General features: G+C 36.3%; 1 protein-coding gene across 6 annotated transcripts in view; it reads left to right on the top strand.

Annotated features, from left to right (window-relative positions):
* The window catches only part of Birc6 (baculoviral IAP repeat containing 6), a 187,690-nt gene that overhangs the window by 116,358 nt on the left and 50,923 nt on the right, over window positions 1-20,409 (top strand). For all 6 annotated transcript variants that reach the window (XM_041631170.1, XM_041631171.1, XM_041631172.1 and 3 more), the window contains 15 exons: window positions 1,168-1,343; window positions 1,842-1,938; window positions 2,075-2,269; window positions 3,177-3,377; window positions 6,357-6,636; window positions 7,260-7,516; window positions 7,749-7,857; window positions 8,137-8,358; window positions 9,367-10,147; window positions 11,257-11,400; window positions 12,829-12,958; window positions 14,894-15,025; window positions 15,920-16,087; window positions 17,044-17,217; window positions 19,054-19,250. In XM_041631170.1, the coding sequence (XP_041487104.1) occupies window positions 1,168-1,343; window positions 1,842-1,938; window positions 2,075-2,269; window positions 3,177-3,377; window positions 6,357-6,636; window positions 7,260-7,516; window positions 7,749-7,857; window positions 8,137-8,358; window positions 9,367-10,147; window positions 11,257-11,400; window positions 12,829-12,958; window positions 14,894-15,025; window positions 15,920-16,087; window positions 17,044-17,217; window positions 19,054-19,250 (3,263 nt within the window). The remainder of the gene's footprint in view (window positions 1-1,167; window positions 1,344-1,841; window positions 1,939-2,074; window positions 2,270-3,176; window positions 3,378-6,356; window positions 6,637-7,259; window positions 7,517-7,748; window positions 7,858-8,136; window positions 8,359-9,366; window positions 10,148-11,256; window positions 11,401-12,828; window positions 12,959-14,893; window positions 15,026-15,919; window positions 16,088-17,043; window positions 17,218-19,053; window positions 19,251-20,409) is intronic.

A 20,409-nucleotide genomic window follows, 5' to 3' on the forward strand; every position in this document is an offset into this window, starting at 1 on the left:
GATTGTATGTGTCAGTTTCAAAAATTCTGAGGAACACTTAAAAAGTAAAGTAAGAAATCCAAATTAACCAGGCACAAACCTTTAATTTCAGCACTGAGAAGGAAAAAGAAGAAGGCTCTCTCTGAGTTTGAGGTCAACATGGTATACATAGGGAGTTATAGGTCAGCTAGGACACAGGTCCCTGTGACAAAAAAAAAAAAAAAAAAAAAAAAGGTCTTAAGTGCCATGATTTATATATAAATGCCTGTAATGTCTTCAGTGTATTAGAGACCAGTAAGATGCACTTCTTCTTGCTTGCTTCTGTGATGCATATTTTATTATACTTTTACATGCCATTGTTTAGCTTTTCTACCATTTAGAAACGAATATATTTTATTACTTTGAATACACTTTAACAAAATGTGACAAAAGTTCATTTCTGATACATTTTCTGCCTACTAGTATTCCCCCCCCCCTCACGTTTTCATGTGTATGGTTATTTTATCTGGATGTCTACACCAAGTTCATGCAATGCCCTTGGAGTCTAGAAGAGGTCATCAGATCCCCTGTGACTGTAGTTATAGACAGTTGTGAGCTAGCTACCATATTGGTGCTATGAATCGAAACTGGTTCCTTGCCAGGTGGCGGTGGTATATGCCTTTTTTCAGCATTCATGGGACAGAGATAGACAGATCTCTGTATGTTTGAGACCACCTGATCTACACAGCAAGTTCTAGATAGCCAGGGCTACCCAGAGAAATTCTCTCTCAAAAAACAAAAATCTGGGTCCTCTGGAAGAGGAGACAGTACTTGTCATCTAGACTATTTTCTTCTTGACTCAATGCTAGAATTTAGAGTGATATTATATTTTAGTCATATAGTATTACACATTTTTATTGCATCTTACAGTGGGAGATCTCATGTAACTTGATGCCCCCACGAAACCATATTTTATTGGATATTACTATAAATACTTTAATCTTTAGAGGTGTGTGTGTTTGTGTCTGTCTGTCTCTATTCATGAGGAGGAGACTTACATACCCATCTTTTAGTGTTTTTTTTTTAAACTGCCTTTTTAAACTATATATATATATATATAGTTTATATATATATATATATATATATATATATATATATTTGGTTTTTATGTGTGTAGTTTAAAAAATGTGTAATCTTTTATTAAACTAGGTGCAAGTGGCTTACATCTCACCAAACATGAAAACTTCCATGGTGGTTTAGATGCCATATCAGTTGGAGATGGATTATTTACAATATTGACAACACTTAGTAAGAAAGCCTCTACTGTCCACATGATGTTGCAGCCAATCTTGACCTACATGGCCTGTGGATACATGGGCAGACAAGTATGTTCATTCCAGCAGCAGCTGCAATAATTTGAACAGTTTGATAGTAATGCATGTAGAGAATTATATATCAGACAGATTAATAGTTTTTACCTAATGTGTCAGAAAATAACACAGTAGTTAATGAACAAAGTAAATTTTATTTCAGTTTTAATAGAAATCTAAGAATAAAATTCCTTTGCATGGTATTTTCAAAAATAAGTTGAGGGTTAGTAAAAGAAAATATAGACGGGGAAATAACACTACTACTTCTGCTTTCTCTAAGGTCGCATAGTTGACTATCGAGCTGTTACTGAGAACTACTTAAGATAGCCAACTCTTCAAAAATCATCTATCTTTCTTTTTAGTTAAGGGGATTACTGTAAATTTTTATTTAATGTAATATTTAAATTAATTCATTGGTAATTTCATACATTATAGTTTGATCGTATTAAGAAATATAATTGTCCAAATTCACAGGGACTTCTAAAATCACATTGTATTTATTTACTTTTTTAGGGTTCTCTTGCTACTTGCCAGTTATCTGAACCATTGTTGTGGTTTATTTTGAGAGTATTGGATACTAGTGATGCCTTGAAAGCATTCCATGATATGGGTAAGATAAAACCCCATATGCTATCATTTTAGCATGATCTTGGTATTATTATGTATTCATTTTTGTATTCTGTGAATTCTTGATGTCCAGTATTATTTTTCTGATTGTTTTTATTTGGTATTCTTTGTGAGTTTAGGTGGAGTTCAGCTTATTTGCAACAATATGGTTACCAGTACAAGAGCTATTGTGAACACTGCAAGAAGTATGGTGTCAACTATTATGAAATTTCTTGATTCTGGTCCAAATAAAGCTGTTGACAGCACTTTGAAAACAAGAATCCTTGCCTCTGAGCCTGACAATGCAGAAGGGATCCATAACTTTGCACCCCTTGGTAAGAAAACTGTCCTTGACTCATTACTATGAGTTGATATAGGATAATGTGAAACAAATAAGTTGTTGACACAGTTGATATTAGATTAGTACCATTTTAAATGTAAGCAGTTGCTTTTATAGGCTGTCAATACCAGAACAATTCTACTAAAGAACAAAGATTTTAACAGGTTTCTTTTTCTATTTTTTTTTTTAAGTAAAAGAGTTTCTTTCAAGTTTATTTCAACTTCCAAGTTGAAATAAATGTACAGTGTATGGACCTATGACATTTTTAGGTCTGTTTTCTCTTTAAATGTTAATCAGCTTTAAAGAACTTAAATATTAATATCTTAAAGACTTATTTTATATATGTATTTCTTTATACTGCATTTCTTTTTATGCTCTTTTTAAATGCTGTTTCATTAAGATGAACATTTGAGAAATAAAGATCATTACTTTCATGGTAAAAGGTATTGTGGACAGTTGGTGGTTTTGTGGGGGTGGGTTTTTTTTTTTTTTTTTTTTTGAGTCAGGGTTTCTCTGTGTAGCCCTAGCTGTCCTGGAGCTAGCTCTTGTAGACCAGGCTGGCCTCAAACTCACAGAGATCCACCTGCCTCTGCCTCCTGAGTATTGTATTAAAGGCGTGTGCCTCCGTTGCTTGGCTTAGAGCTTTCTTCTTAATTTAAAGATTGCACTAGACTGTGTTCACTAGCAATCATTTGTCATCTGAATAATGAACGTGTCACCTTATCAGTCTTACTATTGGGAATACTTTGATAATCATGCTTGGTGACTGTACGTGTTGCAGTTCCACCAGATGTTTATTTTCTGTTCTTTTTGTTGTTTAATATTTATGCTTTTTGAATATTTCTCAGTGTCTTGCTGTATCTTTTCACAAGTCTATAAGTTAATTAAATTGTTTTTTATAGGTACAATCACATCTAGTAGTCCTACTGCCCAACCAGCTGAGGTGCTTTTGCAAGCCACACCACCCCATAGAAGGGCTCGTTCTGCTGCTTGGTCCTACATCTTTCTCCCAGAGGAAGCTTGGTGTGACCTTACTATCCACCTGCCTTCAGCAGTGTTGCTTAAGGAGATACATATCCAGCCTCACCTTGCATCTCTTGCAAGTGAGTATTATGATGCACTATGAGAATAACACTAATTTAGAAACAGGTGAAATGGAAAGTACTATTGAGCAAGCCACAATATAGTCACATTTGATTTTAGGCTGTATGTGTATTTAATCAGTTTTGAGTGGATTATTTTAAATTATCACCAATAAGTAGTTTCTTATTAAATGAAATGGTGTCTTTTTTGCATTATTGTTTATTTCATTTGGTTGTTAATTAGATACACTTTATCAAAATATTTTAGAGTAAATTCTTTAAAATATTTGAAAAAAATCAGTTCCTTAGGTACAGAACTCTGTAGTGTATTTATTAATAGTACTTGATACTGTTTTTCACTTTCTGTCACTTAGATTCTTATATTAAGACTGTTACATTCATTTGCTTCTCATTGTTACCCAATGTCACTCAGTTGTCTGGAAACTCTGGGAGATTTCATAGATTGTTACTGTGTTTGAAAGAATATTTTTATTTGAAAGGTAGGCTCATTTAGTTATGTTATCCAAACTATTCTCTAATCACATACAGCTAATATAAGGTGAAAGTCAGGCATAATGTCATGTGCTTATAATTTAATGTCAGGGGAGTATGATGTAGGAGGGTCTTAAGCTTGAGCTAGCCTGCATTACCAAAGAAAATTAAACAACTCTGAAAGAATAATATAGTCTAAAACCTTACTTTAGCAGTTCAAAAACTGTAGCACAATTAATAAAAACCCAGAGACAGATTGGGGTTCAACCTGAAGTTCAGACAAGCCAAACAGCCAGCTGTTTCCTCTACCTTAGTACACAATGGTGATTCTGCCTCCAGGAATCTCAGAATGTGACTGTGTTTGAGAGCTGTCATCTCTTGTTTTATATTCCTCTCTAGGACTGGGAATAAAGGCGTGCACCACTATCGCCCAGTTTCTGTGACAAACTAGAGTGGCTACTGGGCTTAAAGGTGTGTGTCACCATTGCCTGGTCTGTAAGGCTGACCAGTGTAACGCCCGTACTACCCGATGGTATATGAGCCGGAAACTAAGCTGGAGACTTAAAAATAAATGCACACACAGGCAGACACGGGGACACGGGTCCTCCTTGATACAAGAGTGCCAAATTTATTGTTCTCCAGGGAATCTGATATAGAAATCCTTAACTAATAGCCATGCCCAGCTCTCAGGATTTTTCAGCTGCAGGCCTCATGTTCAGAGCAGATGCAGGCACAGGTGTTTTGCTCAGTTCACTCCAGCAAACAAAGGATCTGAGGCAAACAAAAGAGTCAAGGAGCCAGGGGTCTGTAGCCCCTAACAGACCAGTAGGCCTGTTTTATTCTCTGATCTTTTGGCAAACCTTATTTATTAAAATACTAATGAAATATCACTACATTTTCTTTTTTTTTGTTAATAAAAAATGAAGGCTATAACTAATAAAAGAAAACCTATATAAGTAAAATGACTACATGCAATATATACAGGCAATAAATACATCATTTAAAAGACAAAGTACTGCTTGACAGAGTAACATAGGCTCCTATCTCTATCTATTTAGGCTTGGTAGGATTAAAGTTCAGGGTCTGCTTGGGCATCATAATGAGTGAGCAACTTAGGGGGACCTAGTTTTAAGGTAAAAACAGTGAAATGGTCTAGTGATGTAATTCATTGATGCGACATTTTCCTGTTAGGCGCTGGCTCCAATCTCTAGCATTCTTTCTTAACTTCCTTTCTTCCACAGTGAACTAAAGTTCAGTTAGGTGATTCTGAAATGAAAGAGCTTTTATTTGGGAGTTGATTGGTTGTATAAATGTGGATAGATTTTACATGTGGGAATGAGGAAAGCAAGTACAATGTAGGTGGAGAGAGCAGATATTTATGCATGCTTAACGAACAGTTACTGTATGTGTGCCAATGAAAACTGAATAAACTTATTATTAATTAGTCGTGGGAATTTCTAGTATTTTTGATTTCTTTTTTTGTTTGTTTGGTTTTTTTTTTTTGTTTTTTGTTTTTTTTTTGTTTTTCGAGACAGGGTTTCTCTGTGGTTTTGGAGCCTGTCCTGGAACTAGCTCTTGTAGACCAGGCTGGTCTCGAACTCACAGAGATCCGCCTGCCTCTGCCTCCTGAGTGCTGGGATTAAAGGCGTGCGCCACCACCGCCCGGCTACTTTTGATTTCTTATGCATGTAAATAAATATATATAGTTAATAGTTTCTTGAAGTGTATTTAAAGTTATAGTTTACAAAGTTTTTTAAATTTCTCTAATCCATAGTGTAAGTGGCATTTAACTGCCAGCTAATAAAATTATACTTAGTGTGTTTATCATTGGAATTAAAAACAAAACCAATTTTCAAGATTTTTCTTTGATAGATACGTTTCCTTTATAGTTCTGTGATGTGGGAAGTAATGACCCTGTGGGAGTTGCCAGTTGTACCTCACTGGGATTCCTTAAATAACAAGAATTGATTTACTTTTAACATTTAAGACTGGTACAGGTTTAAAGTGCAAACAAAATTAAAGGTGAAACCAGTTTTAAAATTAACTTGCGAATTTAAACAGTGTTACAAATTGGCAGTATGAAGTCCTGAACCATATTCTGTTCTTCTCAAATTATTTTAAATAGCTAATCTTAACGTTAACTTAATATAGTGTTCATGACAGTTTTGGTAGAACAGGAATAATGAATAATTGCTTGTTAGGTTGGAATATTTTGCCTTTTGGGAGTATCAGTTAATGTGTGTATTGAAATCCACAGTTACTGTTTCCTTAGGTGAATATTTCAGTATTTGTGATTATTTTAATTACTGAAGGTTATATTAAAAATACCTAATATTATGATGGATGTTTATGGCAAGGTATTATTTGTTCTATATAATACTTTAGTAAGTTTATAGTGTAGATACCTGGAAGCTGCCAAATTAGTGGAATTTGTATTATAGTGTGTCATCTAGTTTACTTTTCTGTGTGTGTGTGTGTTTGTGAATATTCATTTCTTTCTTTCTGTAGCCTGCCCATCCTCAGTGTCTGTTGAAGTAAGTGCAGATGGAGTTAATATGCTACCTTTGTCAACTCCTGTTGTCACTAGTGGTCTCACCTACATAAAAATTCAACTTGTCAAAGCTGAGGTAGCTTCTGCCGTCTGCCTCAGACTACATCGTCCTCGGGATGCTAGCACACTAGGCCTTTCACAGATTAAATTATTAGGCCTAACTGCTTTTGGGACCACGTCCTCAGCCACAGTTAATAATCCCTTTCTTCCATCTGAAGATCAAGTTTCCAAAACAAGGTATGTTTTTTATTTCTTACTCTTAAAAGATCTCTGTGAGTTCAAGGCCAGCCTGGTCTACAGAATGAGTTACAGGACAGCTGGGGCTACACAGAGAGTCTCTGTCTCAAAAAAAAGGAAAGAAAGTATGTGTTCTGTGATACATTTTCTATGTTAGATCATAATAAGTTGTTCTGTGGGTGCTTATATAATTCCTAGTTCTCTGGGGTGTAATGAAATATTTTGTGGGGTATAGCAATGAAACAGTATAGCAATGAAACACTAAGTTGAGGTGCATGTGTATTTAGTCTGTAAGTTGACCCATGTTGTGTGTAGTATGTTTGTTTTTCTAGGTTTCAGTTTTGGGATTATTATCTTGCCTTAGGAATTCCCAAGTACTTGCAACAATGAACCCAATCTTTTGTGATTGATCAATGTCAGTTAATAAGAGTATCATTTCACTCATACAAGGGTCTGAAGGTCCCCTCTGTGGGCATTATTTTATTCAGAAAACTTACTATGTGTTTAATTCAGTACTGTGTTTTCAGCATTCCAGAATGTTTTAAAGATAAATTCTGTTTTATTCCTTCAATAATTAAGGTACTTATGTTAATATATGTATACTTTTGAATTTTGTATTTCAGCATTGGATGGTTACGGTTATTACATCATTGCCTTACTCATATAAGTGATCTGGAGGGAATGATGGCTAGCGCAGCTGCACCTACTGCCAATCTGCTACAGACTTGTGCTGCCTTATTGATGTCACCATACTGTGGAATGCATTCACCCAACATTGAGGTTGTACTTGTAAAGATTGGATTGCAGTCCACTAGAATTGGCCTGAAGCTTATAGACATTCTCCTAAGAAATTGTGCAGCATCAGGCAGTGATCCTACAGGTGACTATTGACTTTGCTCTTAAATTTTTATATACCTACATAGTAATCATACTTGAACTACACAGTATTTGTAATTATCTTTCTGATATGAAATTCTCTTAAAGCTTTGTTACTTTTGAACTGTTTTCTCATAATTTATAACTGCCATTTAATTAATAACTTAAAATTGTAAGCATATTATTCATTTTAAGTTGGCTAATCAAAAAAAATCCCCCCCCCCCCCTTTACTTAGATTTGAATAGTCCTTTACTTTTTGGAAGGCTGAATGGACTTTCCTCCGATTCTACAATAGATATTCTTTACCAGCTTGGTACAACTCAGGATCCTGGAACTAAAGACAGGTAGATGTTGGTACTATTTTTCTTTTAATCACAAACATGCTGCAGTGAATTGGACTTAATACTCTTCATTAGGAAGGCCTCATAAAAGTTAAAACAAATATTATATATCAGTATCTATTTATGTGTCTTATATAGTGGAACCTAAATGTAGATTCTATATGTTTAGACATATTTTGATTGCTTTTGAGCTAAAAATTTTGCCTTTCCTGTACTAGTTCCCATGTTTATTTCCAATATCAGTTGTAGCATTACTATACTTTCTTTCTTTTTATTTTAAAGAATTCAGGCCTTGTTAAAATGGGTCAGTGACTCTGCAAAAATGGCTGCATTGAAGAGAAGTGGCAGGATGAACTATATGTGCCCGAGCTCATCAGCTGTTGAATATGGTCTTCTCATGCCGTCCCCCTCTCATCTACACTGTGTGGCAGCGATTCTTTGGCACAGTTATGAATTGCTTGTAGAGTATGATTTGCCAGCATTGCTCGACCGAGAGCTATTTGAGTAAGTCTTGAGTGCTACCCTGCCCTCTTTCCTGGGGAGCTAGATTATTTTTGGTTTTTCACTTGAACCAAACCACCACGTAGAGTGTTTTGTTTGTTTCAGTGGTTCATTAGTTGTTTTCCACTCTAAAGGTGGTAGAACCTGGGAGAATGAAGCCTAAAAATGAGGTGGATTAAAGTTTCATGCAATAGCCAGCTCTATTCAGAGCATCAGACAATTTATATTCTCCTCAGTCACTTTACTCAAGTGACTCTTATTAACACACATGGCAAAAGCTTGTTTTTTCATACCAACGTATGAATAGTAACAGCTGAAGTAAACTTATTTCTGTCCATTATACCTGAGAAGAGCATGGCAATGCATTTCAAGACTAATTTTGTTTTTGAAGAAACTGAGGTTACAAGTCAAAAGTCTTGTTTTCTTGGAGTTCCAAGCACTCAGAATTCTCAAATGAGAATTCTTTTTTGAACTGTGTTCCAACAAATGGTGATAATTTTTTCTTGATAATAACAAATTTGAAAATAATACAAAAATAGTACAAAAGTATAAATGAGATAACAAATTTTATTTTCTCCCATGCTGGGGATTGACATGCTCTACTACTGAGCTATACTCCCAGCCTTGTTTTAAGATTGATTAGCAATACTGTTAGTTTATCATCAAATCAAAAATTTTTGTGTAGGTGTTCTAGAGTGCTTTATGTTATTCTTGCTGGCAAATCTTTCTATCAGCTAAATTTTTCTTTATTGTACATTGTAGAAGGAAAATATAAGAAGAAAGTTTGAGATTGGCACAGATGGTTGCCCACTGGGAGGTAGGAAGGTAGTTCCAGGATCATTGAGGAAAAGAGCAAGACGCTTTTTCAAAGAAAAGGAGTGGGAATGGGAGGAGAGTTAGAAATGTTAAGTAAACTATATTTTTGTCATTATATTTAATCCCAGTAGAAGTATTTCCAGCAATGAATGTTTTTCTATAAACAAATTCATATGGTATCTTTTCTTTCTCTAGGCTACTTTTTAATTGGTCCATGTCTCTTCCATGCAACATGGTTTTGAAGAAAGCTGTTGACAGTCTACTTTGCTCCATGTGCCATATACACCCAAATTACTTTTCCTTGCTCATGGGCTGGATGGGAATTACCCCTCCTCCAGTGCAGTGTCATCATAGACTATCCATGACGGATGATAGCAAGAAGCAAGATCTTACTTCATCATTGACAGATGACTCCAAAAATGCGCAAGCACCTCTTGCACTAACTGAATCTCATTTGGCAACTCTTGCTTCCTCATCTCAGTCTCCAGAAGCAATTAAACAGTTACTAGATTCTGGGTTGCCCTCCCTTCTTGTGAGGAGTCTGGCTAGTTTTTGTTTTAGCCACATTTCCTACTCAGAAAGCATTGCTCAGTCAATAGATAATTCCCAGGACAAACTTAGGCGGCATCTTGTTCCACAACATTGTAATAAGATGCCCATTACTGCAGATCTAGTCGCTCCTATTCTTAGGTTTTTGACTGAAGTTGGCAATAGCCATATTATGAAAGATTGGCTTGGTGGTTCTGAAGTTAATCCACTATGGACAGCACTTTTGTTTTTATTGTGTCACTCTGGGTCCACTGCTGGAGGACATAATTTAGGGGCACAGCAGAGCAGCACAAGAGCAGCTTCTCATTCTTCAGCAGCTACAGCAGGACTGACTACTCAACAACGGACAGCCATTGAGAATGCAACTGTTGCCTTCTTTCTGCAGTGTATTTCATGTCACCCTAATAATCAAAAGCTGATGGCACAGGTATGAGAACAAAGCCCATCTTAGAGTTTATGTGGGACCTTAATAATTATTTAGGAGAAAGTATAACATTTTTGGAAATAGTTAAGTGAGGGCCACGTGATAATAAAACTTGGGATTAAGTACATGCAAATGTCAGAATCCAAGCACAATTGAAGTACCAGTGTCTTTTCCCTCTCCTTGAAATATATGGTCTTCAAAATCTATCACATTTTAGGATGAGGCGTCTCTAAATTCATGACCATTCTAGCTACAATCTGACACTCTTTCAAACTCCCTAGTTAAAGAACTAGCCTAGAAGCTGGGCGATGGTGGCGCACGCCTTTAATTCCAGCACTCGGGAGGCAGAGGCAGGTGGATCTCTGTGAGTTCGAGGCCAGCCTGGTCTACAAGAGCTAGTTCCAGGACAGGAACCAAAAAAGCTACGGAGAAACCCTGTCTCGGAAAAAAAAAAAAAAAAAAAAGGAACTAGCCTAGGATGTAGTTTTGCTGATGGAACTTGATTGACTGTGCGTATTACCAGACTCCTGTCATCACTGTTGGTTTGCCTCTCATCACACAGACATTAAGAGTAGGTTTCAGGAGAGAGGCTCTGTACATTACAGTTTATTGGAGTTAGTCTGCATGGCCAACAATTTTGCAAGCTAGAATTAAGAATATTTGCTGGAGCCTTGTTTTGTTTTGTTGCTGAGTTCTTCAGCTCTATGGCTTTTGTGACTTTGGACAAGTTGATATATTTATCAGGGATAATAATGCCTGTATCAGTTAATTTTCAACACAGATAATATTGTGTATAAACACTTTAGCATAAAGACTATTCCCATATTTTAAGATTAAAAAAGAATTCATTTTGAGACGATGCATTAACATATTTTTGTTAACCAAACATTAGTGGCACGCTTCTTTAATCCCAGCACTTGGGAGGCAGAAGCAGGCAGATCTCTGTGAATTGGAGGCCTACCTTGTCTACAGAGTGAGTTCCAAGACAGCCAGGACTAGGGAGGCAAAACAAAAAGCCTTTTGTTAGTTCACATTCTTAATTTCTTGTTCATTTTTCAAAATAATAATCTCCAAATCTTCCACTTTACTTTTGAAATTTCTTTTCTCTCCAGGTTCTCTGTGAATTGTTTCAGACAGCTCCTCAAAGGGGTAGCCTCCCAACCTCTGGTAATATTTCAGGGTTTGTGCGAAGACTCTTCTTACAGTTGATGCTGGAGGATGAGAAAGTGACAATGTTTCTTCAGTCGCCATGTCCAGTGAGTCATCTAAATGATTACCTGCATGTCTGTATAACTTGCATACTTTATTTTTTTTTTTTTTTTTTTGGTTTTTCGAGACAGGGTTTCTCTGTGGCTGTGGAGCCTGTCCTGGAACTAGCTCTGTAGACCAGGCTGGTCTCGAACTCACAGAGATCCGCCTGCCTCTGCCTCCCGAGTGCTGGGATTAAAGGCGTGCGCCACCATCGCCCGGCTAACTTGCATACTTTTTAAGAGAACTTGCAGTGAGTTCTGTTCTCATTTTTTTTTTTATTTTTCTTTTTACTTTATGTGTATGAGTGTCTTGCTCGAATGTATGTGTTTGCCTGATGCCCAAGGAGGTGAGAAGAGGATATTGGATCCCTGGAACTATAGTTATGTGAGCTGCATGTATGTGCTAGGAATCAAACCCAGGTCCTCTGTCAGAACAAGGGCTCTTATCTGTGGAGCCGTGTCTCCACCCTGTCAGGGGCCACCTTTTTGTCGCAATCCTAGCCATAGCAGGTTCATATGTTCCAGTGTAGGGGGCGTAAGGATTAGAAATGTTACACAGGAGGAACAGAGGTAAGAAGGAAACACAGAGACACGGGATAATAACAGGAGGGCAATTCAGTGAATGCTGACTTCTCTCCACCCCACCCCGCGTTTATTTTCCATACACTTTTATAACCCAATACAAAAGGGGAAAAGAAGGCAGAAGACTTCTTTAACATGATACAAAGGACAACTAGAACAGTTACTTGCTCCTATACGTGAGACATCAAGCCATTAATTCCTGAGTAAAAGTATTTGATGTTTGAGGCAGTAAGCCCACCCTGGACCAAGTATTCTGAAGGCAGCCACTTGCTATGTCAAACCTCCTGTTTCAAAAGAAAGAGCAGAAGTATGCTTGAATTCTCTGACCTTGGTCAGAGTGGAATGGATCTACTTCTATGGGCCATCTTGATGTCCAAAATACCAAGTGACCACAACTTAGGTCAGGATATCTTGTTTTCTATCCTCCTGTTGTCAACAACTTTGAAAGAATAAAAATAAGCTCAAACTCTGACCTTTAGACAAGGTGGAATAGGCTCACATTTTTTGGGCCTTCACATCAGCCACACTTCTCTTTAGTAATGTAGCAGACTGAAACAAGAGCAGTTTATGTCAGTGACAGAACGTAAGTGTCCTAAAGGACAATTTGCCATATCTCTTTTATTAGAATAACAATTATGCTGTTTTTTTGAATTGTGCGATTTTTGGGGGGACATACAGAATATGTAATACCAATCTAAAAAGTTGATGAGCAATTCCTATAGAAAGCATGACAGAAATACATAAAATATACACATTACTTTGTATGCTCTGTTGAACTTTTTTTATGTCTTTGAAATTTTTTTGTAATGGTATGTATCCTAAAACACTCAACTTCTTAATTTTTCTCCCCAGCTGTACAAAGGGAGAATTAATGCAACCAGCCATGTCATCCAACACCCAATGTATGGGGCAGGTCATAAGTTTCGTACTCTTCATTTGCCAGTCTCAACAACGTTATCAGATGTTCTTGATAGAGTTTCAGGTAAGTTAAATTTTAGTTTCTCGTTAACCCTGTTTTATGCATTTGATCTAAAAGAATAAGACTTATTTTATGTTTATGGTTGTTTTCCTTGCATATGTATGTCTGTACCACATACATGCCGTGTCTGAAAGATGAGAAGAGCGTGAGTGCATCAGATCTCTGGAACTGGAGTTAGAGACAGTTGTAAGATACCATGTGGGTGCTGAGGACTGGGTCCTCTGCAAAAACAGCAGTGAGCCATCTCTTCAATCCCCTATAACTGTATTGTTTCCACCCACTCAGAAACTGTTTCACAGCCGGACGATGGTGGCGCACGCCTTTAATCCCAGCACTCGGGAGGCAGAGGCAGGTGGATCTCTGTGAGTTCGAGACCAGCCTGGTCTACAAGAGCTAGTTCCAGGACAGGCTCCAAAACCGCAGAGAGAAACCCTGTCTCGAAAAACCAAAAAAAAAAAAAAAAAAAGAGAGAAAAGAAAAGAAAAGAAACTGTTTCACAACCAAAAAAATCTAAATATCTTGATAACTTGAAAACAGAAAACAATACAAATTAAATAAGCAATAATGAGTATTACCTTCAGGCAATATTAGTCTTAGCTATGATGCCACCTATGTCTTCTGATAATGGGACAAGAGCTAGAAGTGCAAACAGTCCTCTGGAAATCATTGATGGGATTTTCCTACATATAACCATATGAATGACAGTTTTTAAATTAATAAGTATTTTCTGAATCTAGAGGTAAATTCAACAAATTACCAAAAATGAAAATAAAAGTAGTAGGATTACCTAGTTACCTCACTGTAAATGTCAATGAAGAAAGCAGAGTTACCATTCTCCCCTAAGTGCTTGTTTGCAATGTTGCAGTGTCTTAAGGAAAAAGTTGCTTTTTTGTTGTTTTCTTCTTGGAGTCAGGGTTTTTCTTTGTAACAGCCTTGACTGTCCTGGAACTCACTCTGTAGACCAGACTGGCCTCGAACTCATAGAGATCTGCCTGTCTCTACCTCCAAAGTGCTAGGATTAAAGATGTGAGCTACTAAGCCCAGCTGGAAATAGCTGCTTTATATGGCATTGTGAACATCAACTTTGAATAATTAGGGTTTGATGCCTCTTAGAAGGCCTAATTATGTTTATTTTCTGTGAACAATAACTGTAGTTTTCTCTAGTGATGTGCTTGTGAGAATGACTCATTTTGCCTCTGAAGCTGATTATGATTATGTGTATTGGATTTTAAAGTAAGCTGGTAGTGTGTATGTGTCATGACCTAAAACTATTGTGTTCCTATTTGTGTGCTTAAGGGGGAGACCAATATTTTCCAGAGAATTGTTTAAGGAAAAGTTGGGAGGTTTCCATTTATCACATGAAAATCTAAAGTTCACAGTAAAAGACAGTTTGAAAAGACTGGGAAGGTTACTTGGGAGCACGAATACTAGAATTGGAACAGCACAGAGATAAACAGCACCTCTCCACAAGGATGACGTGCAAATTCATAAAGGATTTCATGTTTAAAGAAAAATAAGAAAATAGTTATTAACTTTTGCAGATAGTAAGTCAAACCATTCACTATTATAAAATAAAGTAAAAGATTTCTCTTCCAAGACAGTTATGGGGGTAAAAAAGTTTCTGGAGGCTGGAGCAGGAGGCTAACTAGAACTTAGGGTTATCATCAGTGAGGCCCTGTGTCATAGTAAGAAAAAGATTGTTTTCTACTTCACCTTCCATATTGCTAGCACAGTAGTTTGCATAGAATTGCAGTTCTTCCCTGCAGCTACACAAAGAATACAATAGAATTTTAGTGTGCTATAATCTTCTGCATTTTAAACCTTGTTTGTTTTTGTTTTTTAAGTTGGAAATGGCATCTTACTATTAAACACTAATACTGTTGCTTTCTTCTGGATAATGTAGAAAAGCACTGTATTTTAGACAGTATTTTCTTACAGATACTCCAAGTATCACAGCTAAACTAATTAGTGAACAAAAAGATGATAAAGAGAAGAAGAACCATGAAGAGAAAGAAAAGGTGAAGGCAGAAAATGGATTTCAGGATAACTACAGCGTTGTTGTTGCTTCTGGTATGCTTTCTGTTGTCTTTGTTTTCCTTGGATTCCAATGTGATACAGCACTGTGTATTTACAGAAACATAAGATAAAATAAATGTACTCATGGGAAATTGGACTTATGTTTTAATACTATATTTTAAAATCTTGTACCAGAAGTCTCTGATTGTCTGTAGAATTATTTAACCATTGATTAAAGGTTGCTTACTATACTCCACCAGGAACTGAACATGTATGACTAGCATAGATACTGAATTTTAATTTGATAGGCTGCCCTTACTACAATATGAATGGTACCTGAGAAAGTCCATTAATATGAGAACTTTTGTGCAACATTCTTATTTTAAGTACATGTTAAAACCAAAAAGAATTTACTGGTTTTTATTACATAAAGTTAAACATTAAAAATTTAAATCTTTTTAAAAATAAGTAGTGGATTTCGGAAAAGAAATATTATCAAGGGTAACTTAGTTTCATAGGGGTCTGTCTTTCACAGAATTGAGATGCTTTTAGTTCAAATAAGGCTCTGTTAAAAAATGTGATATGAACAGAAGGGGAGGGATGTGCGGGGGAAGAGTATAAGCTTAGACTGCTCCTTGATTATAATATTGGTTTATTTGCCTTCCCTATCATAAAAATCAACATGTGGACCCCCAAAGTACTATTTTGCTTGAATTGCTATTTGTACCTAATAGTTGATGGCAACTTGCATCATTATTATTTTCTTGATATTTCTATATGAAATGCCAAAATTACAGCATGTCATGCAGGTCAGATAAAATTGAGAGTTAGGTCTGGGTTAATGATTTTGTGTAAGGAATGTCTATTTTTATTAAAACATTTTAGAAATTTATACTATATATCCAAACTACAAAAAATAATAAAACCTAACCAATTATTATGTTTAAGGGTTGAAATCGCAGTCTAAACGTGCTGTGTCTGCTACACCACCTCGTCCACCATCCAGGAGGGGAAGAGCAATTCCTGATAAAATAGGAAGTACTTCCTCAAGTGCAGATACCCCTAACAAAATAATCACTGTCCCAGTGTTTCACTTGTTTCACAGACTCCTTGCAGGTAACGTTTATGACAAGTAAACAGCAGAGCAGAATCTGAGACTTATAACTGCACAAGTTATGTTCTGGGTCTGTTGCTTTGGGTGATTTAAATGAGTTATTGAGGATTTTTCTACATAATTCCTTTTAGGTAAAATAAACCCACAAAGAGTAGCCTTTTCAATGTCTGTTTCAGTGTCACAAAGTTATTCCCCCTTTATCTCCTTTTGCTATAAGCATAGAGTGTGAGATGAAGAAGTAGTATCAGACAGGCTTTATAGGTATAATTGTAGCTGAGAATTCTACCATAGGGCATTGGTAATTAACATTTCCATCTGTTAATGTATTATACATTTTTGTCTGTGCCATACTCTTATTGCCAACTAACACTGAATAATGTTCTTTCTTAACTTCACACCCTAAGTTCATAGTAGAGGTCAAGTGGTGGGTTATTTACTATGTCTCTTAAAAAATTTTGTTGCCGGGCGATGGTGGCGCATGCCTTTAATCCCAGCACTCGGGAGGCAGAGGCAGGTGGATCTCTGTGAGTTCGAGACCAGCCTGGTCTACAAGAGCTAGTTCCAGGACAGGCACCAAAGCCACAGAGAAACCCTGTCTCGAAAAACCAAAAAAAAAAAAAAAAAAAAAAATTGTTATAAACTTGTTTGCCCATGTTTAATATATTATCCTTAGTTAGAGATAATAGTTGCAGTTACATGATCTTAAATTATTCGTTATCTAAGCCACCTATGAATATATTTGCAGATGTTGGCTTTTAGAATATCTGATCTTTCACTTGTGGTTTGACCTTGGTATTTTATAGATTTTTTTTCTGGTAATTTTAAACTTTTGAAATTAGTATATTTGTCAAACTTTTTTCCATGATTTAGTAAAATAATTAGTTAATTAAGAAAGTCAAGCCAAGTAAAAATGTTTACCTCTTAGAATTTTGTTTTAACTTAGTTACATCATTTTTAGGTCAGCCATTGCCAGCTGAAATGACGCTTGCCCAGCTTTTAACTCTTCTCTATGACCGAAAACTTCCTCAAGGTTACCGTTCAATAGACCTTACTGTTAAGTTGGGATCAAAAGTTATTACAGACCCAAGTTTGTCCAAAACAGATTCTTTTAAAAGACTACATCCTGAAAAAGGTATGTACATGATACTTTTTTAAAACTTGCAGTCCAGTGGTGGCAATACGGCTCAGTCAGTAAAGGACTTGCTGTGCAATTATCAAGATCCAAGTTTGATCTCCAGCATTCACATAAAAAAGTTGACTGTGGTAGCTTCTGCTTGTCATCCCACTGCTGGGAGGCAGGGACAAGAATACCCCTAATTTTCACCAGCCAGCCCACCTACTCTAATTGGTCGAGCCCCAGCTTTTAAAGTGAAACCCTTCCTCAAAATGTAATGTCAGCCAGGCAGTGGTAGCACATGCCTTTAATTCCAGGAAAAGCAGGTCGATCTCTGTGAGTTCAAAGCCAACCTGGTCTACAAAACAAAGTGAGTTTCAGGACAGCCAGAGCTACACAGAGAAAATCACAACCAGGGTGGGGGAAAGGTAAGGTCAATGACATCTAAGAACAACAACCAAGGCTGACCTCTCCTAATATGCATTGCATGCCACCCCTCCTTTCCAGCACCTGCATACACATATATAAGATGGTGTCTTCACTGTCATTGAGCTAATGACTCAATTTTAAATTGATCAGTTATTTTCATATATCAGCTTAGTGGTACTTTTTGTTGGTGATTTGATTTATTTGTAAATTATTGAAAACAATTATTTCATTTGGAAACTTAATTCATCTTAGTTCATCATTTCAGACATGTACATAGGTTTTCTTTCTAACTTTATTTTTGAGAATTTCATTGTTGCCATTTTATTATCAAGTTATATCCCCAATTTGTAAATCTACTTTTCTGTCCATTTATATTGAACTGCTTTCATTGCTCATAAAGATTTTTCATATGTTTAAAGGGGATCATGTATTTTATCCTGTTACCTGTAGAGTCCATTAAATAGTTTTGCATGTGCATTCTTTAAATATGTTACTTCTGTATAGATGAATAGGACAAAGTGCGTGCCCTATTTAATGACTGCTGATTTTAATTTTTCACTCCCAAATGCTCTGTAAATAAATCATTTCACAGTGTGAGCATTTGATCACATTTAAATTTTTTATTTTTCTCATGATTACAATTTAGTTCTTCGTTACAAGCTATTTATATTACTTAGTAAACCTTAGTATATTTTCTTTTATCAAATCTTCAGCAGGATTATTTGTAACTTTCTTAACTGTCTCAACATTTTCATTAACTTCTTAATTGAAATCTTTTTAAGAGATTTATTTATTTATTATGTATTCAGTATTTTGCCTGCATGTATGCTTGCACATTAGAAGAGGAAACCAGATCCCATTACAGATGGTTGTGAGCCACCATGTGGTTGCTGGGAATTGAACTCAGGACCTCTGGAAGCGGAGCCAGTGCTCTTAACCTCTGAGCCATCTCTCCAGCCCCCACTTTAAAATTATATGTGTATGAATTTTTTGCCTGTCTATATGTATATGCACTACCTGTGTGCCTAATACCCAGGGAGATCAGAGAAAGGAGTCCATTCCTATGGAACTGCAATTATAGATTGCTGTAGGCATGTAAATTAAAAATTGGAGTTATAACTTGATGGTTTTTGTTCCCTTTTGTTATTTTTCCTTCAAAAATTACTTATTATCAGAGTGTGTGTGCACGTGTGTGTGCCACAACACAAATGTGATGGTCAGAGTTCAACTTTTGGGGACCATGTCTCCTTCCACTGTGAATTCCTGTCATTTAACTCAGGCTTACACAGCAAATACTGCTTCTACCCACTGAGCATCTCGTCATTCCTGTTCTTTCTTTTTATGTTTCCATAAATGAAAGCATGTAGTATATGTACAGAGGTTTTTTTCTGACACACTTAAGTTTTTGTGTAATATGTTATATAGATCATGGAGAGTTAATTGGTAGCTGTCCAGAAGATGAGGCTCTTACTCCGAGTGATGAGTGTATGGATGGAGTACTAGATGAATCTTTGCTGGAAACGTGTCCCATTCAGTCACCATTGCAAGTTTTTGCAGGAATGGGTGGATTGGCTCTTATTGCAGAAAGATTGCCCATGCTCTATCCAGAAGTAATTCAGCAGGTAAGCTAAGCTTCCTACCATGGTGCATTGTGTATGCATAGTGGTTGCATATCTTTAGGTTAGTTACCTTAACCTTGAAATGTTCTTGGCCTTATAATTTTTGAGCACTAGATAAGTCACAGAGGGCTTAGATAGAATGTTTAAAGATCAACTGGGAATAAAGACCCTCATTAAAGTATACCCTTTATGTTAATGTTACGGTCATCACACTCTTGTTTTTATATGTGGCTTAGATGTGGTATTGACTGTGTTTATTATAATAAACAACATAGTAAAATAATAGCATACTACTCATTTATGCCTTGTTTAACTTCTACTTTTGTCTTAGGTGCCATTTCCCTTTAGATGGTTTTAAATAATTAATTCAGCCCATGTCAGTGTTCATTCTTGCTCCTCTCATCTATGTATTTCTGTTTCTCATGTTCTTGTTATATTAATGGACAATTTTGTCAGTTGTCTCTATAATGTTCTTTATGGACAAAGGGGAAAATCTGGTGGGTATCTTGGCATACACCTGTAATTTCAGCACTTGGAATGCTTGGGCAGAATTACCAGTTTGAGGTCATTTTTGGCTTCAGATAGCAAGACCTTTTCTCAAGAAAAAAACAAAACCCACTATGTTTTCATTATACAAGGTTTGAAATGATGGTCTAGGGTAGTGATTCTCAACCTGCGGGTCATGACCCCACATCAGATATCAAGTATATTAAATACTTACATTATGAATCATAATAATAGCAAAATTACAGTTAGAAAGTAGCCACACAATAATTTTATGGTTGGGAATCACCTTGACATTGAGGATTAAAGGATTGCACCACTGGGAAGGTTGAGAGCCACTGGTCTTGGGTCTAGTTCTAAAATGTATATTGCATTGTGTTGTCTTTTCTCTGCGGTCAACTTTATAATAGTTCTTTGTTTCTTTTATCGCTATTATGTTTAAAGGACTAAGAATATCTGTTATGTCATTATGGAAACTCATATATACATACCTGTGTGTAAATGGATTTCTTAGGTTTATTTGTAGAGTGTGCCTGTAATCCGACTCCCCCTAACAATATTGGTCTCTGGTATAAGAAATTTTGTCTCCATGAAGCTCAGGTACTGGACCAAGAATGTTCTGAAAGCTTGGAAGTAGGGGAGATTCTCAAAGAGTAAT

Source organism: Microtus oregoni, unplaced genomic scaffold (assembly GCF_018167655.1).
Source record: "Microtus oregoni isolate MIOR12 unplaced genomic scaffold, Mior012 000036F_ref0000092, whole genome shotgun sequence".
NCBI classification, from domain to species: Eukaryota; Metazoa; Chordata; class Mammalia; order Rodentia; family Cricetidae; genus Microtus; species Microtus oregoni.